The following is a 20,543-nucleotide window of genomic DNA, read 5'->3' on the forward strand; positions in this document are numbered from 1 at the left end:
CAGAAAATTATACAAAAGTCCTGAATTGGGGTATCTGAGGACGTCCAGCATTAAGAATACAAACACCGGTGCTAAGTTTTTCTACCCGTTCAAAAGTTCTCCGCAAAAAACAGTTTGAAACCGAAGTCGGCTGCAATAACCCGTCCAAAAATGTGGAAAGAGAAATGAAAAGACGCGTTTTGTCCTGTTATCAATAGTCCAAAGGCGAAAAAGTATTCGAATTATTGGAAGCGAGGCAAAAACGCGTCTAATAATACCTCCCCCGACGGTTTTGGTCGTGTTTTAGCAATTGTCCCCGGTAATAAGGTATCACAATTTGTTAATTAAAATTGCCCAAAACATATGGATTTTAAAGAGAGGTGGAATTAAATAATAAAGATATTTCTTTGTCATATAACAATAAAAATTTTACGCAGTTTTCGTTAGCAGCTACTACACTTTTTTTGGACCTAAGAACTACAACAGTGCCAAATAGCATCCACAAAACGAACAAGAACAAGCATTTTATCAGGTGAGCGTGGCTGTGTATGTGCGTGCTGCTACATATCCTACTTGTAGGCCTTTATAATGGTCAGGAAGGCCATATGCGTAAAGAGTGTCATAAATCTATACAGTCGAAAAAAGTAAATGAGAACGAAAGTAAAAGCAAGACAGCTATGTTTTCGAATTCTTTGCTAGCGAATTCGTGTTTGCATTCTCAGAGCGGCGAATGTGTAAGGTACGTCGACTCAGGCGCAACGTCGCATATGACAAACGATCAACAGTTACTTTCGAAAGTTCGATCAGCAGAACACAACGAAGGTATTTTAGCAAACAGTGAATGAGTTCCTGTTAACAGCGTAGGAGATGTTAGCCTACTGTTAAATGTAAACAAACAGAATATTCCAACTGATGTTCCAAATGTTGAATATGTTCCTAGTCTTTGCGCAAATCTTTTGTCAGTTCGGCAAATGACTAAGCAAAACAAAAAGGTGTTGTTCGAAGGAAATATATGTAAAATTGTCGATGTGAAAGGCAATTTAATAGCAAATGCATTTGCGAACAACGATATATACAAGTTAGATTGCGTTAAAAATAAAGCGGGAGTCATTGCTGCCGTATGTCGTATCGCTGTAGTCGTATCCCTAACGTAATCAGCTGTTTATCGTTACGACGGTAAACCAAAAACCAATTGGTTGGCTACGACACGGTTACGACCATTGTTTACTATATAGTTTGGCAGCTTAATTCGAGGTTATGTTGCGAATAGAGTGGAAGGCACTCGCAGGCCGTGAAAATAGGCACTCGAATGGAGTGGAATGAAGAACAGTAGGAAGACCAGAGTTGCATTGGATCAATCATTGCATCAATATTAAAGATAAATTTAGGAAAAATAATTAAATACTTGAGTATAAGCAAACATTTTCTTTCAATTACTGCAATTAAGGTGTCCTAGATGCTATATATTCCAAAATTATAACATTTTATGTCTGTTTAAAAATTTAACTTCAATTTCCCTAAGATTTCCGTAATATGGCCATTAGTGATGTTTGTGTGTGTGTGCAAATTTTGAGCGATCAGCTGTTAGTTGCGCTACTTGGTAAAGTTTACAATGGTTACGACCTTAGCGGCACCAATAACACAGGTCAACAAAAAAAATTTTTTTTTGTACATGGGTTTTGCCATATATATTCGGATTTTATGTTCAATTCTATAAAAAAAAATGCAATTACGAATCAAAAATATTTGGTTTTGTAGAAGTTATAGCGATTTGAAAATTTTGCATTTTTGCACCAGGCTAATGTAGGTCCTTTCGAGCTATTTTGGTCGATAGAGGGCGGCGGGTAGCTACCTGATGCAGCGATGCATCAAAAAAGATGTACTTAAACACAACATACTCATTTAAAAAAAAAAAACCAAAAAAATGTGGCTGAGAAACAGTAAAAAGGAGATAAATGGTCCCAGATACACATGATTTTAAGTAGATTTGGGAATTCGTTAAGTACATATTAAGAAACTCATCGAAACTTTTACTGACGGATTGGCAGGCCTAGCAATAGAGCATGCCAGCTACCTGATAGCGTTTTTGTAATTAAAATTTTTTTAAGAAGCTGTAGTTTCTTGGGTCACTCGTTGTGGGCGACACTATGTTTTTGCATATCACAGAGGAATGATGTCTTCGAGAAGTTGTAAACGAGCGGCTAATTCGTTTTGCTATATATGTGGCGAATGTATTCAAATAAGACAAAAAAAGTTTGATTTAATTAAAAACACAAGGATTTGCGAGACCTACCTAGCCTACTTCGGTCTACCTGTTAAAAACCAGAACAAAAAATGGGCTCCACATGTGTCATGTAACTCTTGCAGAAGCATTCTGGAGCGTAAGTTTATTTTCTATTTTTTATTGTACTAACTGTTTCATATATATATACATATATCTACATATATATAATTGCATAATAACTGAAACTATTATGAAATGCTTTACGTTTTATTATAGTTTGGTACCAGGGTGAGAAAAAAGCCATGAAGTTCGCAGTGCCGAGGATTTGGAGGGAACCGAGTAATCATGACACTCATTGCTATTTTTCTGTAGTGAAACCACCGAGAGGGAAACGTTTAAGGAAAACAATATATCCGGAACTACCATCGACATCCGCTCCAGTACCACATTCGGAACAAAATCCTGTTCCTGATCCACCTGTGTTGGAAAAGCAACTATTCCTTAAAGGCAGCATTCAAACACCGAGTTCATCTGCATCCGTACATTCCGAATTTGTTCCTCAATTTGAACCAGGAATATCACATGTCATCAACTCTGAAGATCTCAATGACTTAATAAGAGACTTAAATCTATCAAAAGAAAAAGCAGAGTTATTAGCATCGCGGCTTAAACAACGAAATTTACTTACTTCTGATGTTCGAATATCTCGGCAAAGAAAGCGTCATTAAGAATTTTCTTGTTTCTACAGTAAGGAAGATGGACTCTGTTTTTGCTATGACGTGAAAGGTTTATTTGAAGCAATTGGTATCCCTTGTAATAAAAATGAATGGCGCCTCTTTATCGACTGCTCAACAAAATGTCTAAAAGCAGTTCTACTACACAATGGGAACATATTTCCATCTATTCCACTGGCACATTCCATACGTCTCAAAGAAAATTATGACAATATTAAGATGTTATTAACTGCAATCAAATATACGGAATACAAGTGGGAAGTTATTGGAGATTTCAAGATGGTTTGTTTTTTTACTGGAATGCAAGGTGGATATACCAAACACTCCTGTTATCTTTGCGTATGGGATAGCAGAAATGAAACCGCTCACTATCGCCAAAAACATTGGCCTGAACGTACTGAGTATGGAGTGCGAAGATTTAATATTAAACTGGAAGCAATTGTCGATCCTAAAAATATATTGATGCCGCCATTGTATATTAAATTGGGTCTTATTAAACAATTTGTGAAGGCTCTTAATGTTGAGTCTAAAGCTTTCTGGAGCTGGAGTCTTTGTTGGCCCTCAAATAAAAAAAATTATGAACTGAGATATATTTCCCGGACCTACTTAGCAATGAGGAGAAACTAGCGTGGAACAGTTTTAAGGCAGTAGTTCATGGCTTTCATGGAAATCATAGGGATGAAAATTATGATGAGCTGATAACTGGCATGATTACGAATTTGTCCGCCATCGGATGTAGAATGTCGCTAAAGATGCACATGTTACATTCACATCTGGATAAATTCAAAGATAATATGGGAGCTTATTCAGAAGAACACGAGGAGCGATTCCATCAAGATATAATGGAAAGAAACGCTACCAAGGCCAGTATACGGAGAGCATGATGGGGGACTATATTTGGACGTTAATAGGAGAAAATGTCACCGAATATGTCAGGAAAAGCAGGAAAAAGCATTTTTAAACATTTAAACTGTATTCTAAAACTAAATTTATAAGAATAAATCTTAAGTTGATTTTTACTATATTAGAGTAAATCAAATCTATGTCAAATTTTGATGAATTTTCTTGTTTTTCGTTTTTCTCATTTTTTTCGAACAAAACCAAATCAAAAACTTTTTTATGTTCATATTCTAATTTCTGGGTGCAAAAGCAATACAAAAATATACGCACGACCCATGTACAAAAATGTTGTTGACCAGTGTAATCGATTGCATTGATTCCCATAAGGTTGGTCGAATCAGCTGTTATAAGGTTAACGATACGGTTACCGATAAAGCCCCAATGTCTGCAGCTTAAAGCTGGGAGAGTAATGACAACAGTTGACAACTTTGAGCTTTGACATCGTAGGCTGGCACACATTTGCAAGGAAAATATGAAACGAGTGCAGAATTCAACGCTTGGATTTAATTACAGCAGCACAGGTGACAAAGGGTGTATTATATGCTGTAAAGGTAAACAAACCAGAACCATAAACAAAGCAGTTGGAACGCGTGCAGAAAATTTGTTGTATGAACGTTAATTGAACTTGTTAGATGTATGTTGTTAGATTCTCACCTGAGAAACATCCCTACAAGACGCGTGAGCAGAACGCTGATGTGTTCACCAACACATTCACACAAAAGTATTGCGATTACTAATACATACAAACTTGGTGTTGTTAATTTTTTTTCATGTTTGCCCGAAACTGTGTGTACCTGTCCATAAATAACTCAATTTGTGTTCCCTTGCATTATTTTCGGCCAGTTTTGCGAACACGAGGACGATATTTGGAGAATATCAGAACAAAGCTATTATTTTCTAAAACGCAAAAGACTTAAAAATTTCATAGCGCGACGGGATTTTTAAATTAATTAATTAATAAATAAAATAAAGGTTAATATAATAAAAAAAATATGAAAAGAAGGCATTTTGCTAATTGCTTATCGAAAGCGAAAAAGCTCTTTGACGATAACGTTAAAATGTTTAAAGAACTTGAGAAGTCCTTTCAAGATAAAGTGCAAAGTGTTGCTAATCCTTTGGAAAGTGAGATTTTGCAAAGTCAGTGTTTGCCAGTTGATAGTGTTCGAAGTGATAGTGATGAAAGCGTAGAAGAGTGTTTAGGTGCCCAAAGTTATTATGTCGAAGTGGGTGCAGGTACGGATCTGAACGGCTTGCTAAGAAGTTGGGCCATAGATTTTAAAGTTCCTCATAATATTATAGACGGACTTCTTCAGGCACTCCAAAAGGGTGGGATAAAGGATGTGCCGTTCTGTGCCAAAACTCTTTTAGACACCTTTCGAGAAAAGTTAGTGTAGAATCTGTGTCAAGTGGTGAATTTTTGTACTTTGGTATACAAGACCAACTAGTTTCTAAACAATTTTCATTTTTGGAGGCACAAGAAGAGGTTTTAATTGATGTGGGAGTAGATGGTCTCAAACTTTTTAACAGTTCAAGTCGAGTTTTATGGCCTATTCTTGGAGCAGTAGTACATTTTCCTAGTGTTGATCCTTTTGTTATAGCTAGCTTCTCAGGTTATAAAAAGCCTGAAAATATTAATGATTTTATGGCTAAGTTCGCTTCAGAGGCAAAATCCCTGCGAGAAAACGGTATTGCTGTCGGTCCCAATAAAGTGTTGTTAAGATTTGATGTGCGTGTGTTCATTTGCGACTCCCCAGCTAGGGCGTTTGTTAGTGGTGTTATGTCATTTAATGCCAAACATGGATGCCCCAGGTGTCATATAGGGGGTGACTGGGATGGGAAAGTATATTTACCAACAACGTCTGGTATACCCAGGACGGATATAAGTTTTGAGAAAAGAGATCACGTGTCTCACCACAGTCCTCAATTCAGGCAACAGAAAATCCGTTTTAGAAGATGCCGACTTTAAAATGGTTTCTCAGTTTCCACTAGACTGTATGCATTTGGTATATTTAGGTGTCGTAAAAAGGTTTTTAAAAAATTTGAATAGCGATGCAAATATCCGAAAGATAAATGAAAATATTAAATTTATTTCGAATTACTTTCCGTCTGAATTCTGTCGTACTGCGAGAAGTTTAGATGAAGTTAGTCGGTGGAAAGCAACGGAATTCAGAGAGTTCCTGCTATACACAGGCATTTTTGTTTTAAAAGACTGCATAAGTAGTGAGTTGTACTTCCTTTTCCTACTACTACATACCGGCATTCGACTCCTTTCAAGTGAAAGGTCGTTTAGGTCTGAGGCTGATGTTGACCAAGATATATTAGAGCATTTCGTCTCGCAGTTCAGTGTAATGTTTGGGAAGGAAAGCGTTACTTTCAACATTCATGGTTTATTACACTTGTCAGAATGTGTCAAAGATCTTGGTCCTTTAGATTCCTTTTCTGCTTACAGGTTTGAAAATTTTATGCATTTTTTAAAAAATATAGTAAGAAAACCAAATCAAATATTGCAACAGCTGTTTTTAAGGTTGAAAGAAAGGCAGGATGTAAGTTCATCGATTCACAAACCTTCCAAGCTAGGCTGTTTCGATATTGATTTAAAGAAAGATAAAGACTGTTTTTGTTATAGCAAAAAAGTCGGTCCTATAAAGGTAGTAGAACTTATAGGGTCAGGAGAATTGGAAATAGTGCAATGTACTGTTTTTCGGAAAACGCAAAATTTTTTCGATGTACCTGTTAGGTCCTCCGATAGTTTAGGTATTGTTGTTGCAAGTGAGCCAAGCTTAAATTTGGTTGATTTAAAGAGAGAAGATCCTGATTACAAGTACTTCTGTATCCCTCAGGAAAGCAAATTTTTGCTTATACCCCTTTTTCACCACCTATTCCATGAGTTTTCCAATTAAGCCACTTTTTCCTAACCCTTGTTTCATAAGCTTTCAATAAAGTAACACTTTCCACACTTTCGAATAAATAAATCTTAAAAATATAATTAAAACGTATTCTTTAGCTTTTGATTCTAAAATTTTTGAAGAGTCCAGTTACAAGAAGAAGTGCAGTTATGGAATCTACAAATAATGGTAAGAAAATCTCTTGTACATGATTTGTACATAAGTTAACTTTCAATAATTTTCAGCGAATTCTTTCAATAAAGTGTTTGCAACGAATAGACGTTTTAATGAGGACCTACATGTTTTATGTCGACTCCGAACGGCATCTGCAAGGCAGATCAGTTTTAAGTGAGAGCTTTTCATGGCAGAAATACACCCGGAGCGCTTCCCAAACGCTGCCGAGGGGCGACCCCGCTTAGAAAAAATTTCTTCTAATTGAAACACCTTATTTCTAAAATTTTTATGTTGCTTTGCCCGGGGTGTGGACGTAGGGCATACGGTGTGGTAGGCGGAGCACGCTACCATCACACCACGGTGGAGGCAAGAGTTGTACCTTTCGTTTATACACAAATCATTTGCCCACATATAGTTAAAAATCAAATATTCTCATGTTATTTGTAGGTGAAAACAAAAATCGTGATAATACACTACATTAAAATTAAAAGCTTAAATGTTCCCAGCCATCTCTTTGAATGCCCTTAACCATATTTTCACTATACCAAAAGAGAAAGCTTTGTATTTATTCAGCCCGCCCTAATACATTTGCACATCGATTGCTGCCCTACCTCAGAATGGGATTGCACACCGACCTATTCCAGACTTATTTTTTAGAAAACAGATAATCCAGATGCAATATTTCTATATTTTTCCACTGTCCAAGCAAAGAAATGATTGCCAAGATGAAAGCCCCATGTAATATCATGCCAGAAGTTACATTTACAAGTATAGATGCACCCTTTAATACAAAGACGGGTATAATATCCAGGTGTAACATGATAATTAAATTTAATAGCGCAGGATTGAATAAAGGGCCCTCTGGTTTAGCAAAAGAATTCCCACATTGCAAAAAGTCATAACTGGAAACATTCCCCGACATAACGTCGCTGCACTTTCCACCACTATTAAAGCAGAACCAGATATAATAATCACAAAGAAATTTGCTATGTAGAGCACCCCATTGCGGTAATTCTTTACTTTAGCTCACAACTGCTAAAACTCGACCGCGTTTTGATCCCAGGACCATGAATCCGAAAGCGGAAATACAAAATTTTATTTCTGTCAAAAGATATTTCCAAAAAACCAAAAAATGGCCCCGAAGCACTGCGAAACCGGGGGTGGGATCCATATTTTTTGCGCAGAACACCTTTCTGCATTGGCGGCCTTTGGCCGCGCTTATAAAAAACTACTCTGGGTGGGTCCAACACCGGTTTGGAGACCACAACTATATCCGCGCAAAACACTTTTACACACAGTTTTTCTTGTGGGCACCACAAAGTCATCAAAACAACAACCACATGAAAATTTTCAAATTTGTTTGCAAATATCTCCGAAACGAAATAAACTTTTGAATTTCCGCTTTGGGATTCGTTATCCTGGGTCCAAAGCGCGTCTTTTAACACCTCTCCTGATACTTTTGGACGAGTTTTAGTTGTTGTGAGCTAAAGTAAAGAATTACCCCCCTTGCTAACAATTCACTGCACAATTTATTTATTTTGCATTATAACAAAAGTGGTTCTCTTTTTTTGGGGTTGAGAACTGTCTCACATCCAGTTTGATATGGGGTAGAGTTATTTAATTACTCTTTACACCAGGTTAATCACTAGTAAAGTTTTATTTATTCCTAAATGTCTCTTAAACTTGCACGAATAGTTTAGCCAAAGGTAGATATGTGCAATAAAATTAGCTTGATCAGCTGACTTCTATCGTTTTCAATGCCCAACAAGAAAGCTATCGGTTAGGTAGCTGTGTTATATATTACATATTGGGGCAAATTCATAGACGGAATTTAGTTGGTACTTTGGTACTTAAAGTTAGTTGAAGCTTTTTTGACAGATAGCCAATAGAATATTATGTCAAAAAGCTGTAACTAACTTTTAATTCTTAACTAAGTTTTGACTATGAATACGCCCCATTGTTTTGTATAAGATATTAAACGTATATTATTCTTTTTATAGATGTGCTGTGAGTTTTGATGGAGATTATTTATAAGATGGATCAAATTGAACAGAATGTAAGAAGTAGGGTAATAGGAGACGGAGGAAAAATAGCATTAAAATTCACAATGATATTGTATTTAACTAGATATTTGTATTTCACAATATTCACGCAAAGTACTTTTTGTATTCTTTAAACTTATCAACGTACACTTAGCTATAATCAAAGCGCACTAATGAAAATGGTGGAGGAAATAAAGCAAGATGTAAGTATTGTTTTTATTTAATTAATTTTACTTTTCGCTTCAATTATTCTCTAATGGCTTAGGTTTTTTTGTGTATATACTAATCTTTGCTATGCAGAATATTAGTTTCATTCGCCTAACGATAGATTACTTACTTCTTACTTAATTGGCGCTTAACCGTCTAAACGGTTATGGCCGTCCAACAACGATAGATTATTATCTTAAATATACAGCCCAATTCTCAATCCTTTTCCCGGGGAGATTTCTCCCGTTCTCCATACAAAAATTTGCCATTCTCAACCATTTTTGTATGGAGAACGGGAAAAATCTCTCCGGGAAAAACATTGAGAATTGGGCTGATAACGAAAAAAGGTACCGGCCATATCTCAGCCAAACTACTTTGTTCCTAAAGCTCACATCTGAGTATATAATGTTTTGTAACACCGATTTTCAACTCGTTTCTTGTTAATATATTCACTTCAACAATAAACCTTCATTTTAAACAGGCGGTACCGAAGAGTGAAGTTTTGGCGCAACAGCACTTAATGCGAGAGTGCAAGGTGACGCTGAAGAGGGTGGAGAGCTTTGTGTGCAAAATTACTGGGGAAGTCAGAGACAAGTACATGGATGAAGTTGCCAGCGCATTGCCTCTCCAGAATGTATTAGAGGTTCTTAGGGTGGAAGAAAGATTGAAGGTAGACGAGTATGCTGTAGCAATGGTAATTTGACCCAAAAAGTTATCTTTTACCATAATTTTATTTCGCTTTCATACTTTAGAAGGCTCATATGTTCAAAATTAAGGGCATTTCAGAAGACATACCCCGAGTAGTAAAAGAAATTTTTAGTGACAGGTTGATGGAAGAGTACAACTGGGCGGGAGCAGCTGGAAAGAAAAGTCTCCAAAAGCTTTCCTTGTTCGAGACATTTCTTCGCGGTAAGATGTTATAAAGAGAGATGTATTATAAATTGTATTCCTATATTGATTTTTTGTACGTTTTTAGATGTATTCATACACCAAGGACATGCGTCGTATGAAAAAGGAATGAGAAAGGCGGTTGAACTCAGCCACCACAGGATGGCACAAAGGAAATTCGGCAAAAAGCAAAAATTAGTTACTGCACAGACAAGCCCACCAGCGCAATGAATTGTTTCCTCTTTTCTTTTTCATTTAAGTTGTAGCTTTTGAATTTTCGGTTTTTTATATGTTTTTGAATTTTTTTAGTTTGCGGAATATATTTAAGTTAATTAGTTACTGTTTTTAAATTAGGCTAATGTAATATACAAACGAAGTTTTTAAGTTTTCGTAATATTTTTAAGTTAGTCAGTTACTTTTTTTAAGTTAGAATAATGTGATATTTAAATGAAGTTTTTTAAGTTTTCGAAATATTTTTTAATTTAGACCCAATGTTTAATTGAATTTTTTATATAGCTTTTATCATAACTACCTGAGACAAAAAGGACAATTAACTAATAAATAAAAGCCTTTTTGACAAAACATGTTGTGAACAAAATTTAAAGAAATGAAATTTTAATTAATAATGAACACATAAATAAAAGCAATCTGATATAAAAATGCAATTTATGTTTTTTTTTTAAGAAATTACATTTTTATGAATACTGAATGCATAAAAAAGGTAATGATATACACATTTAAATAAGTAAAAGTTATAATAAATAATGCAATATATATATTTTTTATAGTTTTTTATCATAAGTACCTGAGAATGAAAAGACAAACAATTATTAGCTTTTTAAAGAAATGAAATTTTAATGAATACATAAAGAAAAGCAATGTGATATATACGTAAATAGGTAAAGTTAGAATAAATAATGTAAATATACTTTATTTCAAGAAACGAAATTTTAATGAACAATGAAAACATTAAAAAAAGTAATCAGATATACAAGTAAATAAGAAAAACTAAGTGAGAATAAATAATGTGATATATATATTTAATTGGACGTTTTGAGATCTTTTTATAGTCTTTTATCATAAGTACTATATAAAAGTGCACATACATATATTGAATAATAAACGAATTTTTATATACATCTGTATATGTTTTATTTATTATGATGCATCCTCTGTGATTGATTTGCACATCCGGTTTGATGGATCCGCCCTGACTAATGTTTACATCATGTTTGATGGTTCCGCCCTGACAATTGTATACATCCGGCATGATGCCTCCGCTCTGACGAATGTTTACATCCGGCATGATGCCTCCGCTCTGACAAATGTTTACATCCGGCATGATGCCTCCGCCATGACAAATGTTTACATCATGTCTGAAGTCACACGTATACAGCCAAACCCATCAAGTTTGCTCTAGCAGTATGACAAATATTCGTACTGCGCCCTGATGTGACTTTCCTACAGCACTTCCTGACAGATGATCAATCATCTGATTGTCAGCTGTCTAGTAGGGATATTCTGGGCAGAGGCTGCAAACACGGCAGCATATTTGGTAAACCGCATTTAAAGCATTTACGAATATTTGGTTGTACAGCGATGGTTCACATACCGAAACAAAAACGTTTAAAACTCGATGCAAAATAAGATTAGTGCATATTTGTAGGATATTACAAGTTTATTGTGAGCCGTGATGTAACATTTATAGAAAATTCATGTGACGTAACGAAACATACAAGGTTATTGATATTATTGATACAAGGAAGGATAATGTGAGCGAATTGTTAGATTTAAACAAATCCTCGGACAGCGACTACGATACTCCTGATGAAAGTGAAGCAGTTGATATTCATAGTGACGATTACAATAAATTGTATCCAGTTCGTCGGTCAGAACGTATTGCAAACAAAACGAAAAGAAATTTGTTGTTGACAGTGGCGTCTGATGCTGATGACCCTGTCAGTGTTGAATAGGCATTGTACAGTGCAGAATGAAGTGCCTGGAAGCGTGCCATGGAAGAGGAGATGGATTCTCTTTTAAGTTAAACAGCACTAACGAAATTGCCCGCTGGCAAAAAGGCAATAAGTACAAAAGGGTGTTCAAAGTGAAACGTGATGAACACCCACGCGTTAAAGTCGCCCAGCATTATTTTAATATCATGGTGGGGGCAGTCGTCGTATGTCTTTTATAGTTTTGCAAAGGAGGAGTCCTTGTCCTTTTTGCCTGCATCGTCTATAGGTGCGTATGCACATATAAACGAAAGATTGAAAAACTTCATCTTGATATGGATCACGGCGAGACGCTCGTTCACAGCCGTGAACGAAAGTACTTGGTGGCAAAGTTTCTTTTCCACCACAAACCCAATACCTTGGCTCCGAATTCCGCGTTGGTTCAATGGTCACTACAGTAGAGAGGGGCGGATCCAGAGAAACATTTTGGGGGGAACTTTACGAAAAAAACCGATTTTTTCAGTTCAGACTTCATCGGTGGTAGCGTTTGGCGTTTTTTTTTATATACCTTTCATGAACATGAAATGGTATATTAACTTTGGTCCGATGTTTGTAACGTTGAGAAATATAGAAGATAGACTCACCATTAAGTATGCCGAATTGATCAGGGCGACGAACTGAGTTGATATAGCCATGTCCGTCTGTCCGTCAGTCTGTCTGTTTGAACGCAATCTAGTCCCTCAAATTTTGAGATATTTCAATGAAATTTGGCACAAGGATGTATTTTTGTATTATATTAGACATTTGTCGGATCCGGTAGGATCGGACCACTACAACATATATCTCCCATACAACCGATCGTTCAGATAAGACGATTTTGGTCATTCGGTATAGCCGAAGACAGTCCCGTCCATACTTGTTTTATGTTCTATTTAAGTCAACAGAAAATCGGTAGCCGAAAAAAAGTCTAAGCTCATCCAATCATCGGTCTATGCGCCAGCCTATTGGTCCGATGGTTCATCATCAGATGTTTTTATACTCAGCGTGCTCTGCACACAGAGTATATTAACTTTGTTAACATAACGGTTCGTTGTACAGGAAACGCAATAGATATAGACTTCCATATATCTAAATCATCAGCATCGAAAAAAAATTTGATTAAGCCATGTCCGTCCGTCCGTCTGTCTGACCGTTAACACGATAACTTGGCCTTCACCAATTTCGGTATACGGGCTTATCTGGACCCAGAATAGATTGGTATTGAAAACGAACGAAATCGGATGATAATCACGCCCATTTTTTTGATATCGAAAAGTTAGAAGAATATAAAAAATTGGATAATTAACAACGAATACAGTTATGATAATGAAATTTGGTAGGTATGACGTTACCGTTAAACCTATCATAACTCACTTCGGCAGAGAGCTTGCCTTTACTATAAGGAATGCTTCGAAGAAAAATTAAGAAGTTAAGGTTAAGGACCACGCCTACTTTTATATTAAAAATCTTTAAAGCGGTCGTGGCCGAATAAAATAAGCTATATTATTGCAAAAAGAGCGTTATATCAATGATATTTCTTTCCCCAACTGAAATTATAACAGGAAATAGGAAAAAATTAAAATTTTTTAAAATGGGCGTGGCACCGCTCCTTTTATCAGTAAGTTTTTTTCTATGTTTCGGGAGCCATAACTGGAAGAAAAATTAACGGATCGTAATAAAATTGGCTAAACATATTTTCCTTATAGCATGAAATATTTCTGGTAAAAATGGACGGGATCTGTTAAAGACCACACCCACTTTTATATAATAGAAGTTTGAAAGAGTCGAGACTAGAATAATAAGTTATAAATTAGCGATAAATAGTTTTGTATCAATGATATTATACTTACCAAGTTTTATTGTAAGAGGAAATTGGGAGACCATTTTTTTTTAAATGGTCGGTGCCACGTATTATGTAGAAAAGAAATTTATCTAAAATGAACTATACAATTGAAGCTCACGCTGAGTATATTATGTTCGGTTACACCCGAACTTAGACACCCTTACTTGTTTTGCAATAACTTGCATTTAAAGAAATTAATCGTAATGAAATTCAACGTACCTAATATTTACTACTTCTTCTGACCGCGACTAATACTCCTGCTAAAAATGGGTATAATAGGTATGTTATCACGCCCACTTTTTATAGATCAAATAGGGAGCGTGCCGTTTTTCTGTATTAAAAAATTCTGGGTGACAAAATTCTGTAAATTGCAAAAAAATTCTGCTTGAACAAAATTCTGCTTTTTTAGAATTCTGCTTTTTAAAATTCTGCTTTCTAAAATTCTGCTTTTTCAAAATTCTGCATGTTTAATTCTGGAAGTCAAAATTCCGGAATCAACGCATGGCGTAGCCGGTGTTGGATCGGCTAAGGGTTATTTTTTAAAGTGCGGCCGAAGGCCGCCTACGCAGAAGGACATCACCGTGGCGGTAGCCACGGTTATACCACACACCCGGACTTGGCATCGCGTAGCCGAAGGCCGCCTATGCAGAAAAGTGTTCTACGCAGAATTACTGTGCACGGCGCACTTTTTCAAAATAATTACATGACCTCTTTAACATTGTTAACATTATATTTTAATACAGAATTTTGAAAGCAGAATTTTGCTTTTGGAATTTCGTACATACAGAATATCGACACCAACCCGATCAAATATTATTTCATAATAAGATAAAAATCTGTGATAAAGCAGTACTTAACGTGATATGCGTCCTAACGCATGCAGAAATATTATCTTACGTATAAATGCGGTTTTGGCGGAACATGGTGTATACTTCACTAACTAAAAATATAAATATTTAGGCGGTTTTCCTCAAAGGAAACTTAGGCCGAAATTCTCTTTTAATTGGCGTTGTGCCCCTTTTAATTTTCCTTACAAATTGGTGGGACGGGACCTACATGATTTATGCCGACTCCGAACAGCATCTGCAAGATAGATGAATTTTTGCCGAGAAACTTTTCGCGGAAGAAATAAACTCGGAGTGTTTACCAAATTTCGATAAGAAAAACTTTTTTCTAATTGAAAAACTTGTTTCTAAATTATTGATGTTACTTCGCCGGGAGACTGCACTAACTACATTTTAATAGTACGGTCCGTTTCTTGAAGCTTGACCAAAAAAAATTCAAATAAAAAGGTACATACTCGATAACGTGCCTACGTATAAATATTAATACTTACTAGGTTCATTCTCATTCATCATAGGACTTGTTTCTCGTCCAGTCGCATTATATAGAGTTAATGCAAAATGTTTTGCTAAAACTATTCCTCCTTGACGCGAACCTGCACAAACCCAAAAATCTGCACGACTTAGTGTACACAACTCTGAGCCATTGTTTGGAAAACGAGAGATATCCGGCTCTGGATCAATTTTGAAATGCTTTGTTAACCATTTAACCCAACTTTGTATGTGATCCACATTCCAAGCATGTGGATCTATTGGCACTTCAGGTACAGGAGACGCCGGACTGGATTCAACACTATAGCTGGATGATGAGTAAAATTTACTTTCATGAGACCCTTCTTTTGAATTAGCAATATCTTTTGGTAATGCATGTAGGGGTTGATTAGAGTGACTGGTTTTTGGCTCATTTAGAGCATTACTAATTTTTTCTTTTCGTTTACATTTAGCATCATTATCACTTTCACCACTAAAGCTAGCACTTTTGCGAGCACCATTATTATCACTTGAGCTTGCAGTTGCACTTGTACTTGTATCACTATCACTGCTACTTGTACTGGTGGTGCTAGAGCGCCGTCTGTATATGCGCGAATATTCACCTTGTGCTACCGAACCCTCTGTTGCGGAATTCGTTGCAAAGAGATCACAACTTTTTGTTTCTTCCAAGGGGGTTTGTGTCTTTTGTAGTTTTTTGCCATCCTTTTCTTCCGTCTGGTCATGCCCATGCATCTGCGTATATTGGTAGCTTTTTAAAATTTCTCTAATAATATTGACGCGATTTAATTTAGTTTTGCCACTTAAACTATCGACCAATGTATAATATAAAGTAACTGGATTTTTTTCGCAAACTTGATAGTCTTACATAAATTCAGTTATTAAAACTTTGGTGAGACTTCATTATTATTTATTTTTGTTTTTACCTATCAGACCCGGCAGATGTTGTTCTGCCCTAAATTTGGTATATCTGCATCAATTTTAAAAAGCTTTTTTCCGTCCTACTCTGCCCGCCCCCCCCCCCCCTTCACCACTTTTTGTTAATCCTTTTATTCACTCCTCCCTCTGCATTTCTCCTTCTCAGAGTCTTTTTTTCTATCTCCGTCTTTTCCCTCATTTCTCTTTCACTTCATCTATTGCTATATCTCTATCTTCGTCTACTCTATCGTTTTCTCAGTCTCTTTCTCTCTCCCTCTTTTGGTTACTTCTTCTTATTCTTCTCCATTCCTTATTGCCAGTCTCAGAGGGTGGTATGTATTTTGTTCCAGTCCCATTCTGATTCCCAGTCCCACGCCCAGCCTCAGTCGCATTTCTAGTCCCAGTCCCGGTGGGTCCCTGGTCCACTTCCCGGAAAAAAAGAATAGTAAGTACTAATCTGGGCGAAGTGCTTCCTATGTACCAAATTTCAGGCAAATCGAATAAATGAATAGAATTTGTTCGTATAGTTCGATCCCTGGTTTAGCTCCCAGAAAAAGGCATCGTAAATACTTATTTAGGCAAAATGCTACACTTTAAGCGACACCAAAAGAGAATTGCCGATAGTAGCAACACGGAGTTTATGCGTTTGAACTCGGAAATTTCATTTCTGACGTATGTACATATATATGGCGAACACAAAACATGCTCAACCGTTTCCTGCAGCAATTCACACTTCCTACATCTGCTGAGACTTGAGAGGCCTAACTTATAAATAAACATGTGACGCCAGAAGGCAATGTCCCGTTAGTGTGTCCATCGTGAGCTTTAAGTTTTCTTTCTTCAGAGACATAAGCCACTTTGTGAGTCTAATATGGTATGATTTGCACATGATCTTAGAAATTTTGCAGCCCCGCCTCTCTGTCCACGCCTTTCCTGCTTGATGGATGATATGCAACTCCTGTCTCCTTTTGATTTCCTCTATCGGCGATTCAGTGACTGCTGCACCCACCTTCTATCCTTTTACGACCGGAAACCAACTAGAGATGTATGGTCCAGCCTGAGCGAAGTTTTTCCAGTCCTTATCTGCATTCCAGGACACTTCTTGTTGAAGTTCCGGACTCATTCTATCTATGTGAGGTCCTCATGGACCGGCCAGTTCAACCTAACCTCCGTGTGATATTATTGCATTAATCGCCGCCTGACTATAAATATCTTTATATATTAACATACTGCAGCTTAAGCACGCTTCCTCCAGAAGTTCTGCTGCTGTCTTCACGGCTATAATTTCCGCCTGAAAGACGCTGCAGTAATGTGGCAGCCTGTAGGATCTACTTATTTCTGGATCGGCACAATAAACAGTAGATCCGACCATTCTGCCATTTCTGCACTCTGGCAGCTCCGGCTCAATTGTGGCCCCAAGATCTCTTTCGAAGCGCAGGCACGGGACCATATATTCCGTTTGCCGGATATATGATGGCGCTACTGATATGCCCATATGTTGCAGTTGTTAGCGCGTTGTTTTTTGCCATTAGGTCTGCAGGCAGGCTCCAGTTATGCGAACCATTGATAATCTGCATACCTTAAGTTTCTTGGTATACGTACTTTTTTGTGTGGCTGTCCACCAAACAAGGACAAGTATGGGTTTGGCAATTGCCGTAACTACCCAATGAGAGAATTTGGGTAATAGGCCACACGTGCATCCAACATCCTCTTACATGCAAACAGTGCCGCAGAGGCTTTCTTTGCTTTTCACATGGAATTTCCACGACAACTTACCCCTCCGAGCTTAGTCTTAGTCCAATTAAAAAAATAATAATAAGGCTTAGTCCAATTAGGGGCCTTATATTTATTAGTAAATGATACTAGATCGGTTTTTTCCGCGTTGACGGTTAAGTCGACTCCAGATGCCCAGGCATATACATCCCGAAAAAAAAGCTGATTGTTTTTAGACATCTGCCCCTTATGATGACTGAAACATCATCTGCATATGCCGTAAGTTTGACTGGTCCTCCGTCAAACCGCCTAAGCAATTGTTGCTACCTAGCGACCACAGTATTGGTTATAAAACCCTATCCTGTGGCGTTCCTCTGATAACAGATTTTTCTGCCTCGCATAGAACCCATTGCGACGTAATCATTCTGCAGCTTAAAAAGGATCCGACCATATTCGTTAAGACTGGATGAACTTCAAGCGAGTTTGAAAAATCAATGATTTCTAGTTTCGAGACATTGTTGAGAACTCCGGCAATGTCCAGAAAAATACCTAGGACGTATTCTTGGTGTTCCAAGGCTTTTCTGAACTCATGATCACCCTATGCAATGCAATATTGACTGACTTGCCTTGGGTGTAAGCATGTTGGCTTGAAGAGAATAATTCCTAACTCATATTTGATTTTATATGAAATTAAAAAAATAAATCCCTCTAGGGTTTTGAGCAGAAAAGATGCCAAACTAAAAAGCCTGTAGCATTTCGGGTGTATCTGGCTGGTTTTCCCCGCTTTCGGAACGAAGACTAATCGAGCTGTTCTCCAAGATTGTGGGACGTTGCTCAGTTATATGCAACCCGCAAAGATTATCGTAAGCCATTCTACAATCGTTCCACCTGCCATCTACAGTATATCAGGGAATATTCCATCTGTACTTGGCGATTTGAACTTGGCAAAAGTTTTTATTGCCCCTTAAATTTTGGTATTTGTAACCAATCCTGGAGCATGTCGCTCCGTCTTAGGAGTGTACATGTTGTAACATAACTCTTCCGCATCATCTCCTGATGGGAAGTGTGTGTTAAGTAGTGCCTCAAGGAACTATTCACTACTGTGTGACCATTCCCCGTCGTCCTTTTTGACTATCCCCTGGACTGCATCTCCCATAGATAGTGTTGCCGTTTCGCTGGAGCATTTCATGCCCGCACAGAAATTTTTTCATGAAACCCTATGCGACCTGTTGATTTCACAGTTACTGATTCTTAACAGATCTCTATATTCCGCAACTTTTGTCAGCTTAAAAATCTCTTTTACCTGCCCTCTAAGAAGGCTCAACTCCTTGCTCCACCATGGCGCCATTGCTTTCCCATTGAATCTTCTCAGAGGGAAAGTTTTGTGCAGTTTTCAGTGCCTTTGATAAGAGGTTTTTGCACACCTCCAACTCCCCTAAAGAGTTTTTAAAGATTTTCCCCTTCTCTACCCTGTTTAGGGGGATGCTGAAGCTGATATATGCATGGTATAAAAAGGATGGCCTGCCAAGGACCCTCCATTCATACCCCCATATATCCTGCTCAGAACTCAATGTTATATCAAGCACATTGCTTGACATGGGCCCAACATATGTAGGCACACCTGTAGACTGCTCTGTAGTATATAACAAAAAAGGGACTCACTCACCTCTATCGTTTATTTCGTCCCTCCCTTATGCAGTGTGACGCGTATTCACATCCACGCAAATGACAAACCGTCCCCTGTATCCTTATTGATCCACCACCCTTTGGAACTCATCTGGTGTGGCTTCCACATTATATGTATGTAAGCCATGTATCAGGATGCCAGGAAAAGAGACGGTTCTTTCCCCCTCTTTGACGACCACCGCGAGGTCTTCCGGGCTGAAGTTAGATAGCATTCATGAGTATAGGTGTTTCCTTACCATGACTGGAAACCCTGCTTTCCATCTTTCAATAATAAACGCTGAGTCCGCGAGCGCTGAGTCCAGAAACCTTTCCTCCAGATGAGATCCATGGCTCCTGTATCAGCGCCACATCAAACTAGCCCTCCTCAAGGGTCGATAGGAGCTCGCTCGACGCCACCAAAGTGTACCATTACTTAGTGTGTCGAATAAGAGAGAAACGTCAAAATTACAAACAGCCTCGATCACCTGATGCAAATCTCAGGTCTAGAGTTGTATTTTTCGTACGTAAGATTACTTTAAGCAGAGGTGTATTTGATAGTTTGATAAAACTTAGTAGTATTTAAAAATGAAATTGTTGAATATATTTCCGCAGAAATAAAAATAATAGAAAATTTGTGGCCATCAACAATGTGAAAACATACGCAAAGTAAATTTTATTTAAATTAGAGTCAAAAAAGTTAGGAGAAACTTAACAAAATATAGAGCACCACACATGTGTAACTTATTTTCCTCGTTAAAAATTTCACTCTTAGGGCTTTTTCACATAAGTAGATTTTCTGAACGACTTTTCGACGTTAATAAAATGCATAAGGGCGGACTTACATAAACGCTTTGATCGCTTTAAAGCGAAGAAAATCGCAAGGAGTCTCAAAGTTAAATTATCGCCCTGCCAAAGCGTCAATTCGAAGCAATGCGTCCGCGCTGTGAAAGTTTCCACAAAGAAAAACGGCTGTGAGAGTGGAAATAAATTAAAATAGCAGGCAAAAGTATGTATGCATATAGAAAAAATTTGAATATGAAATACGTTTCTTC

General features: G+C 37.3%; 1 protein-coding gene and 1 long non-coding RNA gene across 11 annotated transcripts in view; both read right to left on the reverse strand.

The window, feature by feature from the left end:
- LOC137240400 (DNA-binding protein D-ETS-6-like) overlaps positions 1-20,543 on the reverse strand; it is a 113,253-nt gene that overhangs the window by 89,382 nt on the left and 3,328 nt on the right. For 5 of the 10 annotated variants that reach the window (XM_067766620.1, XM_067766617.1, XM_067766619.1 and 2 more), the window contains exon 2: positions 15,201-15,930. In XM_067766620.1, coding sequence (XP_067622721.1) covers positions 15,201-15,930 — 730 coding nt within the window. Of the gene's footprint in view, positions 1-15,200; positions 16,004-16,121; positions 16,144-20,543 lie in introns of those variants that run through there. The other 5 variants (XM_067766616.1, XM_067766621.1, XM_067766622.1 and 2 more) reach the window with 3 other exon arrangements.
- LOC137240403 (uncharacterized) lies at positions 2,360-8,617 on the reverse strand. Its single transcript, XR_010949714.1, has 3 exons — positions 8,411-8,617; positions 2,892-3,166; positions 2,360-2,832 (listed from the first exon to the last, which is right to left on the reverse strand). It is a non-coding gene; the product is annotated as an uncharacterized lncRNA (long non-coding RNA).

Source organism: Eurosta solidaginis, chromosome 2 (genome assembly GCF_040869045.1).
Source record: "Eurosta solidaginis isolate ZX-2024a chromosome 2, ASM4086904v1, whole genome shotgun sequence".
In the NCBI taxonomy this organism is placed as follows: domain Eukaryota; kingdom Metazoa; phylum Arthropoda; class Insecta; order Diptera; family Tephritidae; genus Eurosta; species Eurosta solidaginis.